Source organism: Myxine glutinosa, chromosome 2, assembly GCF_964187855.1.
Source record: "Myxine glutinosa chromosome 2, kmMyxGlut1.1, whole genome shotgun sequence".
NCBI lineage: Eukaryota > Metazoa > Chordata > Myxini > Myxiniformes > Myxinidae > Myxine > Myxine glutinosa.
Genome location: NC_136262.1, coordinates 218,159,048 through 218,180,136, shown reverse-complemented (window position 1 = coordinate 218,180,136; position 21,089 = coordinate 218,159,048). Strand labels below are relative to the sequence as shown.

Genomic DNA, 21,089 nt, shown 5'->3' with positions numbered 1-21,089 from the left:
CAGGGAACCCTTATGTGTTGATATGTGTCTCCACAGCGTCGGTACCAATATATATATGACTGGTGGGGTTAAAAGGCTTTCTCTCGATATAATATAGTTAAGCAAGATTGTTATTTTCACCTTGTACACAACCTAGAAGTCTCTGATTAAAAATGTATTATCGAGTATTTGTCGGTTTGAAATACAATAAGATGGATCACTGTCAATCGGTATCTCTAAAATAAAAAAAACTAAAAAAAACTAGAGCAATGCGACTGTGTCGCCAATATGCCTCTGCATAGTCCCACAACAGGTAGATGCCCTCGTTCACTGTCCTAAAAATAAACAAGTTTGATTTAAATCCCTTCATCTGTTTTCAAGTATCACATTTTCACCATCCATGAAAGGTTTCACATCGATCAGTGAAGCGGTTGCATAGAAGGGATTTTTTTGTAATTTTGGCTTTAAAGCTAATTTTGGCTGCCACACCACATGACATATCACCTTTAAAAATGTGCACTCTGCATATATATGGGTAGGGGATCGCATTTGTGAAGTTTTGTGTTGATCGGATAAGGTTCGTTTTTTTATCCAAGATGGCTGCCAAACCACGTGGCCTACGGTATCATCATTTTCAAACTATATGCAGCAATGGTGCTAGATGATATTTGTAAAATTTCACATCGATATGGTAAGCAGTTTCAGAGATATAATTATTTAATATTTTCCTTCAATCCAATATGGCTGCTACACCATGTGACCAATGATATTTTCGTGATATTCTTTTAATCGCCAAGCCTAGTCAATGACACACGTAAAGTTTCGAGTCAATTGATTTGGTAGTTTGGGAGAAGATGCTTTTTTAAGGTTTTAGGTTAAATCTAATATGGCTGCCAAACCATGTGACCTATAGAACCACATTTAGAGGCCATTTTTCCCCGCAAAGCAGGGGTTGGCTTTTTTCGGGCACCGTGGTCCCCTTTTTGAAGTAATGTTTTATAGCCGGATGCCCTTCCTGCCGCCAACCCTGTTAGTCGCCTCTTGCGACACACAGGGAATTACCAGTGAACTGTTACTCAATGTGCCGACCTCAGAAGGTTGACAGGCTGAGTCAATCCCCTGGCGTTAATTCAGCGATCAACCGGGATTCAAACCCAGGATCCTAGGATCCCAAGCCAGCACCCTACCCGCTAAGCCAACACCAGGCTTCAAACCATGTGACCTATGATGTCATAAATTTAATATTTCAATACAAATGGGTCATAGATCATGTGCATGCAATTTCAGACTTTTAGGATAAGGAATTCGATTAAAACATTTATGACTTGTATACCACTTCACCCATGATGGCTCAGTATCATGCTTTTGTTCCCCATTGGGAGGGAGTACAGTGTGTTTCATAAAGATTGATACAACTTTGACTTCCTGTCATTTCTTTGTTTTTTTGACCGATGCCGTTTTCCTTGTCAGCGGGTTTTATATTTTATTTTATTTTTTTGTATACAAGATCGAGGCTCGTGTAAGAGCTAACATTAATCACAAAAAAACAAACTGACACATAAAACATAAGTAAAGAAAAGATGGGGAGTTTGTCAAAGAAAAAAAAAGTTGGTGCATCGAGCTTGTAAATATGATTCATCCGTTAGCTCCTTGCACCTTTTGCATGGTAAAATAATCAACCAAGTCACTAAGAATGGACCTTTTACTCCAGACACAAAGCGAAAGCAGGGTTAAGCAATTAGTTCACTATGTCTGTGCCTGTCTGTCTGTGTCTGTCGATGTCAGTCGATGATTGAGTACTAATGAGTAGCTACTTAATTTCAATTGAATATTCTATTTTGAACACTCTCTCTCCCTCGCTTCCTTCAATCCCACTCCTCCCTCCAGGTCTTTAAAACAGCTGTTCACCGCCATCTCTTATCCAAAACCTTGATCTTTTCTACCCCCGTTAATTCACCCCAGATCCACTTTTTTGAAATACCAACCTCTTTCCTGGAAGTCCTTGCAGTGTCCATGTGTTTTATACTTCTCCCACCCCCCACCCCCATCCCACACCTCCTCCCCCAAAGCCCTCTCCCTCCCACAGATCTCCCGATGTCCCTGCTCTCAAATATTGTGCTTGTGTGCTTCCCCCTATCTCCCCATATTGTCTACCACTCCCCTTATTATATGTTTTATGTGTCCAGTTTTTTTTTTGTGATTAATGTTAGCTCTTTCACGAGCCTCGATCTTGTATACAAAAAAAAACAAAAAACAAAAAACTGTAGGACACATATCCAAACACGGAACACAAAGCTGCAGTTTAGTAGAACTTTGGATCTGAATTTGGGAAATTGTATGGAATTTCATCTAGAGTAAGCATGTGCACAGAGGGGTAAGGTACTTCTTTTTTGTCTGTTTGGCAGTCAAACAAAATGGAAAATCAGTCCAAAAAGGCAACATACTGTTTTTAGAGTTGTCATAAAGGCCACAAACAACAGGCACAAATAACTAATTTAACATGTTAAGTAAGGTGGTGTAAAAGATGGTGCATCAATGGCAGTAAACTTACAAAAAAAAACGCTTTCTCCCCAGCTTTTAAAACCTTTATTTTATTTTAATTGAATCATATACTTGAACACTGTAGAACACATCACCTTGTTGGCACTTCCAAAAAACCTCCACTTTAAGCAGTACAGTACTTGGACAAAATATTACACCATCTCGACCAATCAAATTTGTCGCTCGTGTTCTCAGCGTTGGGGAATATTGAGATTCAGACAAAATCTTTGCAATAGGAAATAAACATTGTGCTTGGAAAAAAACAAGGCAAGAGTTGAAAACACCCTTCCCCTGTCCCTTTTCTCAAGACTGCGTGAAGTAATGTGTTCTATGAACTCTAGTTTCTTGCAGTAACTGATTCTTATGTCTCTGTTGCATCCGATTGTAATCTCAAAATTTATTTTTCTAACACCATTCTTTCCCTCTTAGCATACGAGGATGAAAAATAGTCAAACTGTTGGCAGAAAACAGCAATTTGTGCCTTCATGTAGTCCCACCATAGCTTGGGACTGCTAAATTTGTCTTACTATCCCTTAAATCATTCCATATTATTTTGAATACCTCAAAAAAGCAGTATTCGCTAGAAAATTAACAGTTAACTTCCAGTAAGGGGTGCCATGTTGTGGCAAAGTGAGCTTAAAGGAAATTGACACCACTAAATGATGAGAGAAAAGGGAAGGTATGATATCAAATTTCAGTACTTTAACCTGCCTTACGGGATTAGCATAAATTCTATCTAACCTAGCAAATGTGTGCATCTGGCCAACACACACACACACACCTCGATTATAAGGTGCTGTCGAGAATGTTCAATTCTCCAAACACCAATTAATCCTGTTTTTCCTACCAATTTTTCTAAAGGCTTGGCCGACTTGGGGTGCAGCTCCACACTGTTCATATCCAAAACAGGGAGGGTGCAATTAAAATCACCACTCGATTAAAAAAAACTCGAGTTGAAATCAATACTAGTTAGAAAGGTATCTAGTTCCAAAAATAAGGTACAGTATACGTTTCAGTATTTGTGCTCAGAGAATAAATGTTTAGAAGGACAAAACACTGATTGTTAATAAATTTGAGGCAAGCCAAATTATCAGGAATAACCGTCTTTGTATTGAACCCGGGATGGAATGAGTGAAGAAGCCCTACAGAAGGCAACTCCAACAGTGGAGGAGCTCACATCACGAAACAACCATTGCACTGATTGATCTTGTCCATTGAGCCTGAGAATAAATGTCTCTCTGTGTCTTTTGCAATATCACAATGTCCAAATGTAAACGTCTTACCAAATCTCTAACCTGAACTTTTCATACCACCACTGATGTTCAAACAACGAAAGTTTACCTCCATATTTTGAAGTATTAAATACTGGTAATGATGATCATAAATGGGAAGGACGTTACTTATGGAGCTCCTGTCGAGCTTTTGAAATCATTCTTTTTTCATCCAGTTCTTTTGCGACTCGTTAAAATTAGCGTGGGTGTATGTACATGGGTTAGACACTATTCCTTGCAATGTACATGAGAACGAAGAGGTTTGGAAAATAACATCTCAGCTCTATGTTCCTTTTGTGAAACCGTACAGAGGAAGATATAGAAGTGCAACGTTTTTCGGTTTTTCCAAGATGGCGCCTGTACCACGTGAACTATGACGTCATAATGAAGGCACTGCTGACATCATCATTAACATATTTTATTTCCCATGGGGAGTACTTGACAATGAGCCATGTTTCAATTTTGTTTCCATGGAGCGGCTTCAGAGATATAGAGGGGAAAAGTTTTCCAAGATGGTGCCCGTACCAAGTGACCTATGACATCATAATTATGAGTAAAAAAATTATACAGGCAGAGGCGCTCCTATGGTGAAAATTTTGTGTCATTCGGACCAATAGTTGCCGAGAAAATGAATTTTAAAAATGCAGCCACGCATGTACTTACGTATGTACCACACATACGCACGCACCGATCACTTAACCCTGCTTTTCGCTTTGTGAATGCAGGGTAAAAAGAACCCTCTTCAGGGATCTTTCTAGAAGCTGGATTAGGGGAACTTCCCGAATGGGCATGAGAGTTTGGGGAGAGGGAGGGAATGTTGGTACAGATGATAGTTCCAGATGAGTATTTTGTAAAATAAAGAAATAAATAGAGTTCAACGATGTTAGACATTACCCATAAAGTAGTCTCAGTTTATCCATGAAACACAGATTTGACATTTAGGATTTAAAACAAACTCACTTACCCCTCCAGCCATGAGAAGCTTAAGGCGAAACTCCTCAGTTGGATTGCTAAAGGTGAGCTTCTCACACCGGATATGATTGACCGGTGGGTGGCCCTCGAGGTTGAGAAAAAGATCATACTCAAAGCATACTTTCTTTGGCTCCTCCTGTGAAACAAACAATGGGTTAATACGATTTCCAACTAGGTTGAGGAAGTTTAGACTATAGATAAATTAGAGTCTCATTACAATGACAAAGCTGCTTGGGACATACAAAGAAGAAAAATTAAATTTGTCAAAATTTTCTGCAGGTGCATATGGTCGTTTGAAACCAAAAACATAGAGTAGTAATCCACACTCAGACAACCCCGTTTAAATGCCTATGAGGATATTGGACACTATTTTTGGCTAAAACTGGAAGGCATGGCAGGCACACTACAAAAAGTAAATTAATTGAATAAATAAATACTGTACTGCAAACACAAATAAATAAACAAATTTTCAAAAAACACACACACAAATAAACAAATAAGACAAAATAAATACTGCAAATGCACAATTGTAGATAGATAGATACATAGATAGATAGCTAGATAGATAGATAGATAGAAAGATAGATAGAGGGGATAGCTGGATAGAGGGTATAGATGGGATATATGAGGTAGATGAAACATATGGGATAGATGGGATAGAGGGGATATGTAGAAAGGATATATACAGTGCATTCAGAAAGTATTCAGACCCCTTCACTTTTTTCACATTTTGTTATGTTGCAGCCTTATGCTGAAATCGTTTAAATTCATTTTTTCCCTCATCAATCTACACTCAATACCCCATTATGGCAAAGAGAAAACAGGATTTTAGAAAGCTTTGCAAATTTATTAAAAAGGAAAAACTGAAATATCACATTTACATAAGTATTCAGACCCTTTGCTATGACACTTGAAATTTAGCTCAGGTGCCTCCCATTTCTCTTGATCATCTTTGAGATGTTTCTCCACCTTGATTGGAGTCCATCTGTGGTAAATTCAATTGATTGGACATGATTTGGAAAGGCACACACCTGTCTATATAAGGTCTCACAGCTGACAATGCATATCAGAGCAAAAACCAAGCCATGAGGTCGAAGGAACTCCCTGCAGAGCTCAGAGACAGAATTGTGTCGAGGCACAGATCTGGGGAAGCCTACAAAAAAATTCTGCTGCATTGAAGGTTCCCAAGAGCACAGTGGCCTCCATAATTCTTAAATGGAAGAAGTTTGGAACAACCAGGACTCTTCCTAGAGCTGGCCGCCCGGCCAAACTGAGCAATCGGGGGAGAAGGATATATAGATAGGATATATAGATAGGATATATAGATAGGATATATAGATAGGATATATAGATAGGATATATAGATAGGATATATAGATAGGATATATAGATAGGATATATAGATAGGATATATAGATAGGATATATAGATAGGATATATAGATAGGATATATAGATAGGATATATAGATAGGATATATAGATAGGATATATAGATAGGATATATAGATAGGACATATAGATAGGATATATAGAAAGGATATATAGAAAGGATATATAGAAAGGATATATAGAAAGGATAGATAGAAAGGATATATAGATAGGATATATAGACAGGATATATCGATAGGATATATCGATAGGATATATAGATAGGATATATAGATAGGATATGTAGATAGGATATACAGATATGATATATAGAAAGGATATATAGAAAGGATATCTAGAAAGGATATATAGAAAGGATAGATAGAAAGGATATATAGAAAGGATAGATAGAAAGGATATATAGATAGGATATATAGATAGGATATATAGATAGGATATATAGATAGGATATATAGATAGGATATATAAATAGGATATATAGATGGGATATATAGATAGGATATATAGATAGGACATATAGATAGGATATATAGAAAGGATATATAGAAAGGATATATAGATTGGATATATAGATAGGATATATAGATAGGATATATAGATTGGATATATAGATTGGACATATAGATAGGATATATAGAAAGGATATATAGAAAGGATATATAGAAAGGATATATAGATTGGATATATAGATAGGATATATAGATAGGATATATAGATAGGATATATAGATAGGACATATAGATAGGATATATAGAAAGGATATATAGAAAGGATATATAGATTGGATATATAGATAGGATATATAGATAGGATATATAGAAAGGATATATAGATTGGATATATAGATAGGATATATAGAAAGGATATATAGATTGGATATATAGATTGGATATATAGAAAGGATATATAGAAAGGATATATAGAAAGGATATATAGATAGGATATATAGAAAGGATAGATAGGATAAATAGATAGGATATATAGATAGGATATATAGAAAGGATAGATAGGATATATAGATAGGATATATAGATAGGATATATAGATGGGATAGATAGCCCACCTGATGCTCTGAATTCCACAACACAGCTAAATCAACGATGACTGCACTCCAGGATGAAGACCACACTGTGGTTGAAACAACCTGAGCCTTGCCAAGTGAGCAGCTATGCTAGATGCTGGTGCCTTGACTCTTGAATATGCCTAAATACAGCCAATTTATTGTGAGCTAGTGATACCCTATTTATCACTGATAAAGAATGCTCATTATCGGGTTATTACATGCTACTAAGAATGAAGTGAAAATATTTTATAGCCTTCAGGAGGACCATTAAGGAAAAAAAAGATGAACCGAGAGGGAAATAGGAACATTGAATCAAAGCTGTGGTAGGTACTCATATTTGATATTTTTATCTTGTCAAGAGATTGCACTTTTGCAAGAACTGGCAACTGGAGAATAAATGACTCAAGATGGGTGACCTTTACTACAAAGCCTAAAAATAAGAAGAGAAAATAAACTCGTTCAGGAATCTTGAATCTCTTGGCCATCACTGTGCAGTTGCTAGCAAATAAAAACACGAAAGGCAGAAATAAAACCCACAGGCAGCAGAACCAGACAAGAATCCATGACAATATGAACACTCATGGTGTGGTATTGAATAGACATCATGTACATACATTTTGTACTTTTGCTTTTGAGTTTCAATTACCTTGCTGACTGACAGAACGTTATTTATAACCATACCAGTATATAACCTAGTTCCACCGGGCTGTTGTTAGGGAATTCATTCTCAATAGAGTGTGGAATACTTAGTGAGTCTGTGAGGAATGTCCTTTGACAGCATAATAGACTGCTAAGGCATAGTTATATATTTTGTATAAAATTTCATACATATTGTTATGTTTGTTTGGGGTAGGCAATACCTTAGTCCAAGTAGAATACATAGGTAGTGTGCTCCAACTGTCGTGAAGAAGAAGAAACCTCGATGTATCATAAGTAGGAAATTTGTGTAGACCGGATGTCGTGTAAGTGTATCTTCGTCCCCATCAGAGGGATGGGGTTGGTTAATAAGCAAGGGATTGTAGGTAAATTAATCCCCTGTATGTAATTGCCTCTGTAATCTTTTCCTGTGTTCCTTATGACACCTCACTACAGACACCTAGTTAAAAAAAACAATAAAAAAAACGGCCATGCAATCGGTAGGTGCGGAATGTTTGGAAGTAAATACGGCACGTTTGGAAGTAAATGGGGAATGTTTGGCTGAAAAATACCTGGAGGCTATCGGGCTGGTGTGGATGTCACAATGCAACAACAGGGAGAGGAATTGGGACTTGTGCAGCACCAGGGCAGTGGTGCAGAGCAACAGGGGGTAAAGATATTAGAGGTCCACGGAACCGGACCGAGTATGTATAGATAAAGACCTGATGGGGCCACAATTGATTGGGGATGATCATGTGAATGATTTGACACAGCGGCTGGACACCTGTGACAATATCATCGAGGAAGAGGCCGCTCGCGCCCAAGAGAGTCTGGGGGGTGAGGTGAGTCAGTCGATGGAATATCCCCAGGATGAGATTCAAGTGACCGAGGGGTCCCTCACCACGAACAAAAATTGGGCACCAAAGGCTCCGAAATTGGATACCCAGCTGGGGGGTGTTTTGGCTCCGAGCTGGATTCGGACATGGAAGAGTCGGTCAATAGAGCCTTGGAGAAACTGGTCCCCATAATTAATTTGGAGCAGCTCCAGGGAGGAGCAAAAGAACCTGAGGGAGGGGTTGTTACCTGCAGCTGCAATTGTTGGGCATGAGGCCAACATTTTAAAAAAGAAATCTAAATAGAAATACAAATGTGAGTTTGATTTGGAACAGCCTTGGAGGGAATTGGTCCCCGGGCTGCAGAATTCGGACCAGGAGAGGTCATTGGGGTCGGCCTCGTGTGAAAGTTGCCCCTTTCAAAATTGGGTTATGCCAGCCAGCTGGGGGGCTGTGTTGGCTATATTTGGAAGTGGGGTCCGACCATGGGTGACGTGGTACGGCCCGGGCCCCACGGGTGGTCTGGTGGACTGTGGCGGCCCTTGTCCATCGGGGCGCCGCCCGAGCGAGTGTCTCCGGCCGGCAGGGTCACCGGATCCTGGTGGGGGTTAGGACCTCCGGGGTTCTGAGGTGGTTTCTCACAGGTACCTGGTATGGTGTATAATGAGGACCACTAGGGGGGAAGTGTTGTAGGTCGCGCTTTGGTGGTGGCACCACGGACGGCCATCAAGGGCCTGATATGGTGACCGCGTGGGCATGCAGCCTGACAGCCTCTCCCTGAGACTTTGGGACAGCCAGCATGTGGTGACCTGCCATGCTGTGCTGGTCTATAGACACAGGTCGAACCGCATGGACAAGAACGAGTATAGCCCACCGGACAACCATTGGGGCATCTCTGGAACGTGATGGTGTGAGAACGATCTTCCACAGATGTTCCGTTGTGATTTGTTGTTCCGATGTTCCATTGAAACCTTGATGTATCATAAGTCGGAAATTTGTGTAGACCGGATGTCATGTAAGTGTATCTTCGTCCCCATGAGAGGGGTGGGGTTTGTTAATTAGCGAGGGATTATGGGTAAATTAATCCCCTGTATGTAATTGCCCCTGCAATCTTTTCCTGTGTACCTTTTGACACCGCACTACAGACAACTAGTGAGAAATCGGCCACGATGGGACTCGCTGATAGGAGCGGGACTCGCTGATATGGATGGAACTCGCTGATAGGAGCGGAGGTGGAGACGTCATGAGATGACGTCAGAGCTTTGACTATAAAGGAACGCCCGGCCGACATTTTCTCCTCTTGGCTTTGACGAAGAACGATCGAGTCCCGGCTCCTCTCTTGGGTTTCCCCTCTTCTTGATTGCCGCTCTCCTCTTCTTCGTCCTCTTGAGTCCTGGTTCGTAGCGAACGGTGGACATTTTCTCTTCTCGCTTCTTCTCGTTCTGGATCCCATAGCAAACGGTCGCATTTTGTCTTCTTGCGCAAGGGAGATTCATCACGGGCAGTCGTGTTCTGACATCTTCATAGTGATCGTGAGGAGGAAGAGCTGCGGACCGAGAGCTGCGGTTTCCCGTGTGAGGACAACAAAGCTAAGCGTGGCTGGAAGAGCGAACTGTGCACAGAGGCCTGTTTTTTCCCCGCACACGCGCTGCGCGGCACGGAAAAGCGTGTGGTTCCGCCAAGGCCTCAGACAATCTTTGACGATTCCTGATGAGATACACCAGCAGCCTAGAGTTAAGTGCCACAAACCACACATTTATTTTCCAGTTATTTTATCCTTCGTCTGTATTTGGGTCTGTGGGGGAGCGTTCCAATTAGGAATATAGTTTTAGCGTGCATTATTTTGTGACCGGCATTTTGTTAAATAAATCCGGTATTTTTGTATATTTTATTTCCATGTCAGTTTGAGTTGATTTATTGCAGGGTCGAGGACGTCGGGTGGATTCGTCCAGGTAAGTTCGTCATCCCCCTTTCGCTCGCTTGTAACAAAGGTCCGCCATTGGATTAAACGCCTCAGAGTGTAAAGCTCATTTGGTCATCTGTGTCACCCTGCGGTGTTCACCACACAGGGTAGTCACACGACAATATGTATATATACACAGATACTCTTTTATATATATATATTGTGTTATGTCTGGGGGTAAAGCAATATCTAGAGCCAGGTAGATCTGTATAGGTAGGTATTCGACTGTCGCGATAGGGAATCTACCTGTAATAGGTTCTTCATGTTTAGGCGTTTGTCGGGATAAGATGTATGATTGTGAATCTACCAGGAGATTCGGGTGATAGTTAGTTAGCAAATAATGAGTATAGCCCTTGTATGTCTCACCTGGTAATCAAACCTTTGTCCATTATGGCACTGCAAACCACATAAACATTAGTTAGGACCTTTAGTACAACACTAAATGACGCCTTTCCCCCCTGACATGACTTAGGAAGAAATCGGGCTGGAACACCGCCACAATTGGCCGCCACCATTTACACCTCCGAGAGGCCGATCCGCCTCGCATAGCACGTGCTATAACACAAGGACCATGGGGTCGGGGACGTGAGTGGCAGTGGCGCAGAGGGCGTGACCTAGACGAGCCGGCGAGTCGTGGGAGACTCTGATTGGCTGAGCAGTGCGCCAATGTGACGTCATCGGCCAGAGATATTACCGAGGGTCGGACGGCATTTTCAGGAGTTTTTGCAGGAGAGATGAGACGAGAGTTGAGATGAGACGAGCGTTGAGATGAGCAGATCCCCGACCTGAGTAGAGAGTTCACTTCAGTTGAGCCGGAGGAGTTCTGCAGTTGAGTGGAGTCCGGATTGATAGTTGATACGAGTGCAGTTCTACGAGCAGTTGCCGAGCGCCATCGAGTCAGCCGTTCGTGTGCACAGGCGGTTCGGAACGGAGCAGTTGGAAGTTGGGTGACGAGCGCCATAAACAAGTTCAGGCAGTTCAGATCGGAGATCCTGAAGACAAGTTCAGAGCACGAGGGGAGCTTGCTGTCCTGCTTTGGGGCCTCGTGTGCGAACGGAGTGGGCGTTGGCTCGGGCCTTTGCGTTGCTGTGGTGCTCGGAGGCGGTCGGAGAAGGCCTGGTGGCGGCTGAGGAGGGCCGTTTTACAAGAAGAAGGTGACAGAGACAGATAAGCCCGAGCTCCGCATACATTTTGCACCAAAAGACGTGTTTCTTTCGTAATTCATAATCCCCCGTTTTGTATTTGAGGTCTGGAGTGCGGGGTCCCGATTTAGAATAGTTCATTACCGGCGCGTATTTTCCTGTCATTGCTTTTCATTTAATAAATCGTTGTATTATTTTCTGTATATACCTGAACGCAGTTTCCTGTTTGATTTTAATAGATAAGGCTGCAGGGCTCTGTGTCCCGCCATTCCGTGCGTTTAAGTGTTCGATTTGGAATCCGCTATTGAGTTTTCGCCTCGGGAGTTAAAGCCTCGTAATCGGCCTCCGTAACTCTGGTGTTAATTGGAGTTGCGTGACATTTGGTGTCAGGAGTGGGATTCGAACCCGTCGGACAAATTTTTTTGTCCACGGTGAGACATCGACACGGTCGGGCGTACATTGCGCCCGACGTTCGAATGCAAAATTTTTATTGGCGAGGCGGAGAAATTTAATAGTCAATTGGGCATACGGAGCGCGATATCGCGTCTTCGACAAATTTAAATTGTGTTTCTGGAATCAAAATAAATACGCGCGCGGGAAGCAATCATCCGGAAGGCGGATGTCGGAGATTGACGAGATGGAGGTGTGCAGCAAGGCCTCCGTCAGTGAAGGGAGTGAGCCGGAAATAGGGGAATTAGATGTAGAGGTGAGCCTTGGAACCTCCCCCGTCCCGAGCACAAACTTATCCCCCTCCCCTACCGGGGAGCCGGGAACAAGTGGGACGGCCCCCATAGACACCCAGGCCTTAGTGAAATTTTTAAAGGAATTAATGGATGCCCGTTTTGAGCGAATGGGAAATATAATTGATGGATGTACGAATAAATTGAAGGAAGGACGAACGAATGGTGCTGCCGGGGCACAGGAGAAGCCAAAGGTGGCAAAAATTGAATCGGAACGGGGAGAAGCTAAATTGGGAATGGGAGAGAGTATGGCCCATGCAGATGTGCATGTTGCTCACGAGCAGGGGATTGCACCGGGAATCACAATTGAAGGAAATGAGGAAGGTAGGGAAGGAAATTTACATGTAGATGGGGAATGCATACAGGACGAAGGGGCGAGTCCACAGGTGAACGTGGAGTGTCTACAGGTAAATGGGGAAGACCTGATTGTGGCATGTGAACAGGTAGATGGGAAATGCCAACAGGTGAGCGTGGAGTGCCAAAATTGTAATAGGGAGTGTTTCCCACCTGGTGGCCTGGTTCTTTATCGGGACCATGTGGATGTCACAACACCCCAACCGGGGGATGAATTTGGAATTGTGCAGCACCAGGGCGGTGGTGCGGAGCAAGAGGGGGTAGAGTTATTGGGGGTCTGTGAAATGGAACCGGAACGGGGATTTATTGGGGATATTGATGAAAACCTGTCGGGGCCGGAAATGATTTGTTATGATGATGATGATGAGGATGATTTGATCCAGCGGGGAAGGGTTTGACCAGGTCCAAAGAGGTTTGGGGGATGAGGTGAGTTGGTCCGAGGAGGTGGTTGCAATTACCAAGGGGACCCTCACAGTGCATTCTGATTGGGCAACAGAGACTCCAAAATTGGACACCCAGCTGGGGGAGTGTGTTGGCTCCAGGCTGGATTTGGACCTTGGAGGATCGGGAGATAGAGCCTCCGAAGATTTGGTCCCCATAGGGAATTTGGACCAGCTGCAGGGAGGGGCAGAACAACCCGAGGGAGTTGTTACCTGCAGCTGCGGTTTGGGATGGGAAATCAAAATTTCTAAAAGGAAATTTAAAATTAAATTAAAATGGGAATGTGATTTGGAGCAGCCATGGTTGGAGTTGGTCCCCGGGCTGCGGGATTTGGATATGGAGAGGTCAGTGTGGATGGTCTCGGGGAAAAGTTGCCCCTTTGTAAATTTGGGGATGCCAGCCAGCTGGGGGGCTGTGCTGGCGAGATTTGGACGTGGGGTCCAGCCATGGGTGGCATGGTGCGACCTGGGCCCCACGGGGGGTCTGGTGAAGTGTGGTGTCCCTTGTCCGTCGGAGTGCCGTCCGGGCGAGTGGCTCGGGCTGACAGGGTCACCGGACCCTGGTGGGGGTTAAGACCTCCAGGAGGGGTCCGAGGTGGTTTCTCAAGCCTGGGATGGCATTTATTGAGGACCACTAGGGGGAGGTCACGCTTTGGTGGTGGCACTGCGGACGGCCAGCTTGTGCCTGATGTAGTGACCACCCGGGCATGCGACCTGACACCCTCTCCCTGAGACTCTGGGACAACCAGCATGTGGTGACCTGGCATGGTGGTTGGTCTATGGACGCGGGTCGAACCGCATGGACAGGGATGGAGACAGCCTGCCGGACAACCATTGGGGCATCTGTGGAACGTGATGGTGCGAGAGTGACCTTCCACAGATGCTCCGTTATGATTTATAGACTCTCGGTTTGGGAAGGGAGCCATGGGGTTGTTGACTTTGAGATGTGTAACGAGCCGAGCATATGGGCCATGCTCAGCTGGCATGTGTATGGCAAAGCATCTTTCTTTGGTGAGTTAGTAAAATGTGAAAAATGTTTGGCACGGGTAATCTGTGGGTTAGATGTAAATTAAGGGGTGAATTTTGTGAAGAGAAATGGTGGTCACTGCACAGTGACGCCATTATTGATCCAGGTGTGTTAGACCAAAGTGTTGGAGGCTGTGATAAAATTGACAGGGTAGCAGGACACAGCTTCCAACTGGTTGCGGGGCGACTGTGCTGATATTTGGGACGCGGGATCATGGGGATGTAGTTGTGTGGTCTGAGGGTCAACGTGGTGCTATGGGTGTCTGAGGGGTGTGGACCATGTCTTCTGGGTGGATCTCCTGGTGGAGTATGGCTGTTGACTGGACCTTGGTGTGGTCAAGTGTGGGTGAGCACTGGGGGGACTGCAGTTCTGTGGTCGGACTGGGGGATGATGTGGAGGTGCAGGGGACGTGGCTGTAGGGATGCCACGCACTGCGACCGTGCCCCCCCAGGGCCGAGGTTGTGTGTGTAGTCGGACTGGGGGTATGATGGGGAGGTGCAGGGGACATGGCTGTAGAGATGTCACGCACTGCGACCGTGCCCCCAAGGGCCGAGGTTGTGTGTGCGGTAGTGTGTGCTGTGGCAGCAAGTGCTCACCACATTGGCCAGCTGGGGCTGGTGCAGCTGTGTTCCTCGCAGGGGGGCTGAAGGATGGATGGTGGGTCGCACCCTTATGGACACTCATGGGCCATGTTGGCGTTTTGACTACTCACCTTGTCCCGATGACCCTTGCACGGTAGAGGTGCAGAGCTGTCGTGGCCACAGGTAGTTGTGTAGTGATGATCAGGTACGGATGGGCCACGGGCCATTGGGCCATGCTGATGTCCCGATGACCCTTGCACGGTAGAGGTGCAGAGCTGTCGTGGCCACAGGTAGTTGTGTAGTGATGATCAGGTACGGATGGGCCATGGGCCATGCTGATGTCCCGATGACCCTTGCACGGTAGAGGTGCAGAGCTGTCGTGGCCACAAGTAGTTGTGTAGTGATGATCACCGTTGGATGCGGATCCACATACCTGCCAGTGTAGTGGAGACAAAAGAGAAATTTGGAGAGATTTGGTAGGCCCAATGTGAAATTTTGGGATTGTATGGGTGGATTGCACTTTTGGACCTGACCAACCGGTAATTACCTGCACTTGAGGTGAGTGTTGGATGTATACTTTCCCAAGCTTCAGGACTTGCTCGGTAAATTTTGAGGGACATGTAATTTGGAGTTGGGAGGCAGGTGAGAGTGATGACATGGCCGGTGAGGGGATGGAATGGGGGCCACACAGTGTCTTGTGGGTGGAGTATATTTTAGTGTTGTGGTTATGTGTTTTGATGTGGTCGTGAGAGTGGAACCTGGAGAGCGAGTGATGATTATTGGAGACCATGAGGGGCGATTATTGTGGTTTTAGAAATGTGTAATGGCAAATGTGGATTGGGGATTTCACAGGTGGCAGGCCATGGCAAGCCTTGTAACACCTTTTACACCATCTATGGAATTGTGCCGTGTTGTGTTGAGAATTGAATGGCAGCGGGGGAGGAAGTGTGTTTTGGGGTCTTGTGGGTGGGGAAGGTGTGTGTGTCCGCAGGTACGGATCAAGCTCTGAGGAGCGATGCCTGCGGCCCCCCCCCCCCCTCTGCGGCAATTACCCCTGGCAGCCGGTGGTAACTGGAAATTGGAGCTCGTCGGTGGAGGGTCTGGTTGGGCGCCGCGGGGTGAGGAAGTCCCCCGGTGACCCGTGTTACTGCGCTGAAGCAGGAGGCCGCGGATGAGCCTGGTGTGTGTGGAGACCCTCACCGGCGAGGTAACGGCGGAAAGGGGCTGTTGGGCTGTCACGGGGCCAAGAGGTAAAGGGGGGGGGGGGCAATGAACTTGTACGTCGGTTGACTTGTTTTTGGGACTGCGGGCACCACAGCCTGAAGCGCCCCCACCATCTTTTTGTGCGGTACCTCCCCGCTGCCTAGTTGAGGAAAGCACACACATGATATGACATCAATGCCATGGTCCTGCAGGGGGTGTATTGAAATAAGTGCTTTGTTGACATTTGAAATGCGGTAGTGAGGAGTTTTGGAATGAAAATGAGTGATTAAGGGGTTTGTGTTGAATGAATGTGGGCGAAATCCACCGAGCCATGTCACTCACCTGCAACATCTGGACAGGGCCCGTGGAAATTTAGGGGGGTGCATTGGGGATGGCCCCGCAGGTAAGGTTGTGTCTTGTGGCATCCACCGGGGGACGCGGTCTGTAGACCGGGGTATGTAAAAATGTATAGAGTTTGTGAATTTTGTAAGTTGGTTAAGTGTGTGGTTAAGTTAGTGTTGCGTGTTGTTTGTTTCCTCCCTCCGCAGGAGCAATGAAGACCGTTGTAAATATTTGATTGCATGATGGTTAAGGGGTTTAGCATGTTAAGGAAGTGTAGGTAGGTAGTCCGACTCACTTCCCACAGCCCTCCTGATTGATTTCAACGGCTAAGTAAGTGTGAGACATGAGACAGTAAGTGTTAAGGCTGGAATGGTAGCGCCTGCAGTGAACCTAGCAGGAGCTACGGTTCCAGGTGGGGGGCTGTGTTATGTCTGGGGGTAAAGCAATATCTAGAGCCAGGTAGATCTGTATAGGTAGGTATTCGACTGTCGCGATAGGGAATCTACCTGTAATAAGTTCTTCATGTTTAGGCGTTTGTCAGGATAAGATGTATGATTGTGAATCTACCAGGAGATTCGGGTGATAGTTAGTTAGGGAATAATGAGTATAGCCCTTGCATGTCTCACCTGGTAATCAAACCTTTGTCCATTATGGCACTGCAAACCACATAAACATTAGTTATGACCTTTAGTACAACACTAAATGACACCTTTCCCCCCTGACATGACTGAGGAAGAAATCGGGCTGGAACACCGCCACAATTGGCCGCCACCATTTACACCTCCGAGAGGCCGATCCGCCTTGCATAGCACGTGCTATAACACAAGGACCACGGGGTCGGGGACGGGAGTGGCAGTGGCGCAGAGGGCGTGACCTGGACGAGCCGGCGAGTCGTGGGAGACTGATTGGCTGAGCAGTGCGCCAATGTGACGTCATCGGCCGGAGATATTACCGAGGGTCGGACGCCATTTTCAGGAGTTTTGCAGGAGAGATGAGACGAGAGTTGCGATGAGACGAGAGTTGAGATGAGAGCAGAGCCCCGACCTGAGTAGAGAGTTCACTTCAGTTGAGCCGGAGGAGTTCTGCAGTTGAGTGGAGTCCGGATTGAGAGTTGATACGAGTGCAGTTCGTACGAGCAGTTGCCGAGCGCCATTGAGTCCGCAGTTCGTGGGCACAGGCAGTTCGGAACGGAGCAGTTGGAAGTTGGGTGACGAGCGCCATAACCAAGTTCAGGCAGTTCAGATCGGAGATCCTGAAGACGAGTTCAGAGCGCGAGGGGAGCTTGATATATATATTGTTGGGGATATGGGAATTGTGTGGGTAATTCGATGTAAATTTTCCCCTTTTGTATGCTGTAAATCCTGTAAATATCACCCTCCAAGTATCAAAGATCAGAGGTCGCCCTTAGTTAAATTCATCGCATACACGTAGCAAATCTATGATTTCCCTCATTAGTTATGTCCTTATTCAATGTAGTTGAAGGTTCTGTAATCCACTAGTCCATTACGTTGCATAAATTAAATAAGACAGGTCCCTCCGACGCCCCATGGCATCTTCCAAGTGCCAGGTTTGCCAGGTTTGCTGCAATTAATTCCTTTAGCCACTTTGCTGCTGCATTTTCATCTCCCGTCCACTTTGCTGCATTTGACTCCATTACGCACAAGGTAACCACGGAGAAGAAAGGCGTGTCTCCACCTCGTCATAGAGGGGAGGAGTGAGTCGGCCCCGCTCATCCAACCCAGAACGAGGGGTTTGGCTTGAGAGGGCGGAGAGAGAACGCTTGGGGGAGGTTCGCAAAGGTTCAAGGGTGGGGCTTATATAACCCGCGGGAGACGCCCACAGAGAGAGATGCGCTGGAGATGAGCAGGTGTGTCCAAGCCGCCGTGATACGTGCCGCGCTGCAGGAAATACGGACCGAGGCAACGCAAGGAGCGCGCGACGCAGCAGTGTGGAGCAAGGAACTTCGCCCACGCAGTTTGGGACCGCGGGAGTTCGCACGACCGCGGCTCGGCTTCTTGACGGCGGTGCCTTCTGGCCCGACCGTGCCCAGTCCCCGCTGAACCTTCCTTGCCTCTCAAAGCCATCCATCTCCAAGCCATTCGTTCCTGCCATCATTTCCCCGTGTAAGTGTGAATGTTCGTCTGTCGTACACGTTGTCCTGGGGTTTATTGATTAAGCTTGTACAGGTAAGCTAATGATTTCACTGTGTCTCCTGCTCCTTCCATTTCCCTGTATATAACCTTGACTGCTCTTTTTGCTTTGGCTTGTGTAAATAATTAATAAATCCTGTTATTCCTCCGTAATTCTTCTTCTTCTTCATTCTCGTTCGGTCGCTTTAGTGGTTTCAATATTGAGTGTACGTGGCGTGATTCGGCCAACGTTCAGGATCGGGTTTAGTGAAGGCTAATGACTCGAACTTCGGGTTGCTAAAAACCGCTCGGCAACTAGACCATCCAAACCGGGGTTCGAGCGGTGCTCGTCTCCCTAGTCTGCGGAGGGACGGATAAAGGTATTCGGGATAAACCCTGGACCCATAACCCTGATCCGTTCCATCCCGCGGGATAGCGTTACAAGTGCCAGGAGCGGCGACGGCCAGGTAACGGACAAGGGGTTAACCCCCCCTTGCTAACGGGAGAGCCGTCGTTCCGTATCCGTAACAATATATATATATATATTTATATATATATATATATATATATATATATATATATATATATATATATATATATATATATATATATATATATATATATATATATATAAAAAAATAATTGGACAGATATATATATATAATTGAACTGAATACTGCGAAAGTATTCATCCCCTACCAATAATGTCACATTTAGATGAATTACGCAGAAACTATTTTTCCAAATGAACTTTTTCATTCATAACTAAACACTGTTATAGCTGAAGGAGGTTACATGTCAGGAATACCTGCAAAAAAACGTACACAGATCAAAATTCACTGGTTGCAAAAGTATTCAGCCCCTTCAGTCAGTACTTGGTGGAAGCTCCTTTTGCAGTAATGACTGCTATGAATCTTTTTTGGGTAGGTCTCTATCAGGTTTGCAAAGTGAGATGGTGAAATCTTTTCCCATTCTTCACATGAAAATTGCTCTAGTTCTGCCAAGTTTGATGGGGTACTGCAATATTCAAGTCTCACCTTAAATGTTAAATTGGGTTAAAGTCAGGACTTTGACTAGGCCACTCAAGAACATTTATTTTCTTCTTATTCAGCCACTCCAGTATGGCTTTAGCTTTGTGCTTCAGATGATTGGCCTGCTGAAATGTGAATATCCTACCCAGTTTCAGATTCATGGCTGACTCAAGCAGGCTTTCATCAAGGATTCTCCGTATTTTACACTGTCCATTGTTCCTTCTATCATGTTGAGCTTGCTCGTACCTGCTGATGAAAAGCAGCCCCATAACATGATTCTTCTGCCACCATGCTTGACAGTAGGGATGGTGTTGACTGGGTGATGTGCAGTATTAGGCTTGTACCAAAAGTAACACTTTGAATTTAGACCAAAAGGTTCAATTTTTGTCTTGTCTGACCACAAAACCTTTCTCCACATGCCTGCTGTATCATCAAGATGCTTCTTCACAAACTCCCTACGAGCTTTTAGATGCATCTTTTCCAGTAATGACTTCTTTCTTGCTACCTGTCCATAGAGACCAGCTTTGTGAAGGGAATGGGATATAGTTGATTGGTGAGCACTGACCCCCATCTCGGACATAGAGCCCTGCAGATCTTTCCATCGCTGTTGGATTTACACTGACATTCCAAACCAGTTTCCTGCTTGCCAGGCTGCTGAGTTGGGATGGGCGACCTGATCTTGGTAGAGTCTGGGTGGTATGATACGTCTTCCACTTCTTAATGATGGATTTCACCGTACTCAAAGGGATAATGAGGGACTTTGAAATCTTCTTATAACCCTCTCCTGAACGGTCCTTCTCCACCACTTCATGTCTGACTTATTTGGAAAGCTCCTAGGTCTTCATGTTTGCCTTGTTGGTTGATCAAGTAAGTTACACCTTAAAACTCCTTAAATAAGTGGGGGAGTTTAATCTCTAAGTTAAACCACTGAATATACAACAACAACAACAACAACAACAACAACATGCATTTTAAAGGCCATTTTCCCTACTAGAGCGGGGGTAATATAAATAAGTGAAACATATTACGGTACACTTATTTTAACCTTCCAAATAAATAATTTGCTCCTGAAGTGTTTTAAGGTTAATAAGGCAAAGGGTTTGAATACTTGGCTTGTGCAACTGAGAATCGTCTGATTTTCTGTGTTGATCTAACTTGTTCAAATTTTATCTGCATTTTTTATCTTTATCACTTTGGAGTAGTTTGTGAAGACTAGATATATCAAGTTTAATTTGAAAGCATCATGAAATAAGCTCAGGTGGCATCAAAATATGAAAACTGTGGAGGGGGTGAATACTTTGGAAGGGGGCGAAAACTTTGGAGGGGGTGAATACTTTTGTAGGCCACTGTATATGATGATGCGATGATTTATGCAACCACACAACATTCCATATCTACACTCGTATTTGTGGATTTGTGGATACATATTTACCTCTGCCACCAAAGGTGGAT

The 21,089-nt window shown here is 44.7% G+C and overlaps 1 protein-coding gene across 2 annotated transcripts in view; it reads right to left on the bottom strand.

The window, feature by feature from the left end:
* LOC137420829 (protein ENL) overlaps nt 1–21,089 on the bottom strand; it is a 129,904-nt gene that overhangs the window by 14,493 nt on the left and 94,322 nt on the right. For both annotated transcript variants that reach the window (XM_078772265.1, XM_078772266.1), the window contains exon 4: nt 4,756–4,899. In XM_078772265.1, coding sequence (XP_078628391.1) covers nt 4,756–4,899 — 144 coding nt within the window. The remainder of the gene's footprint in view (nt 1–4,755; nt 4,900–21,089) is intronic.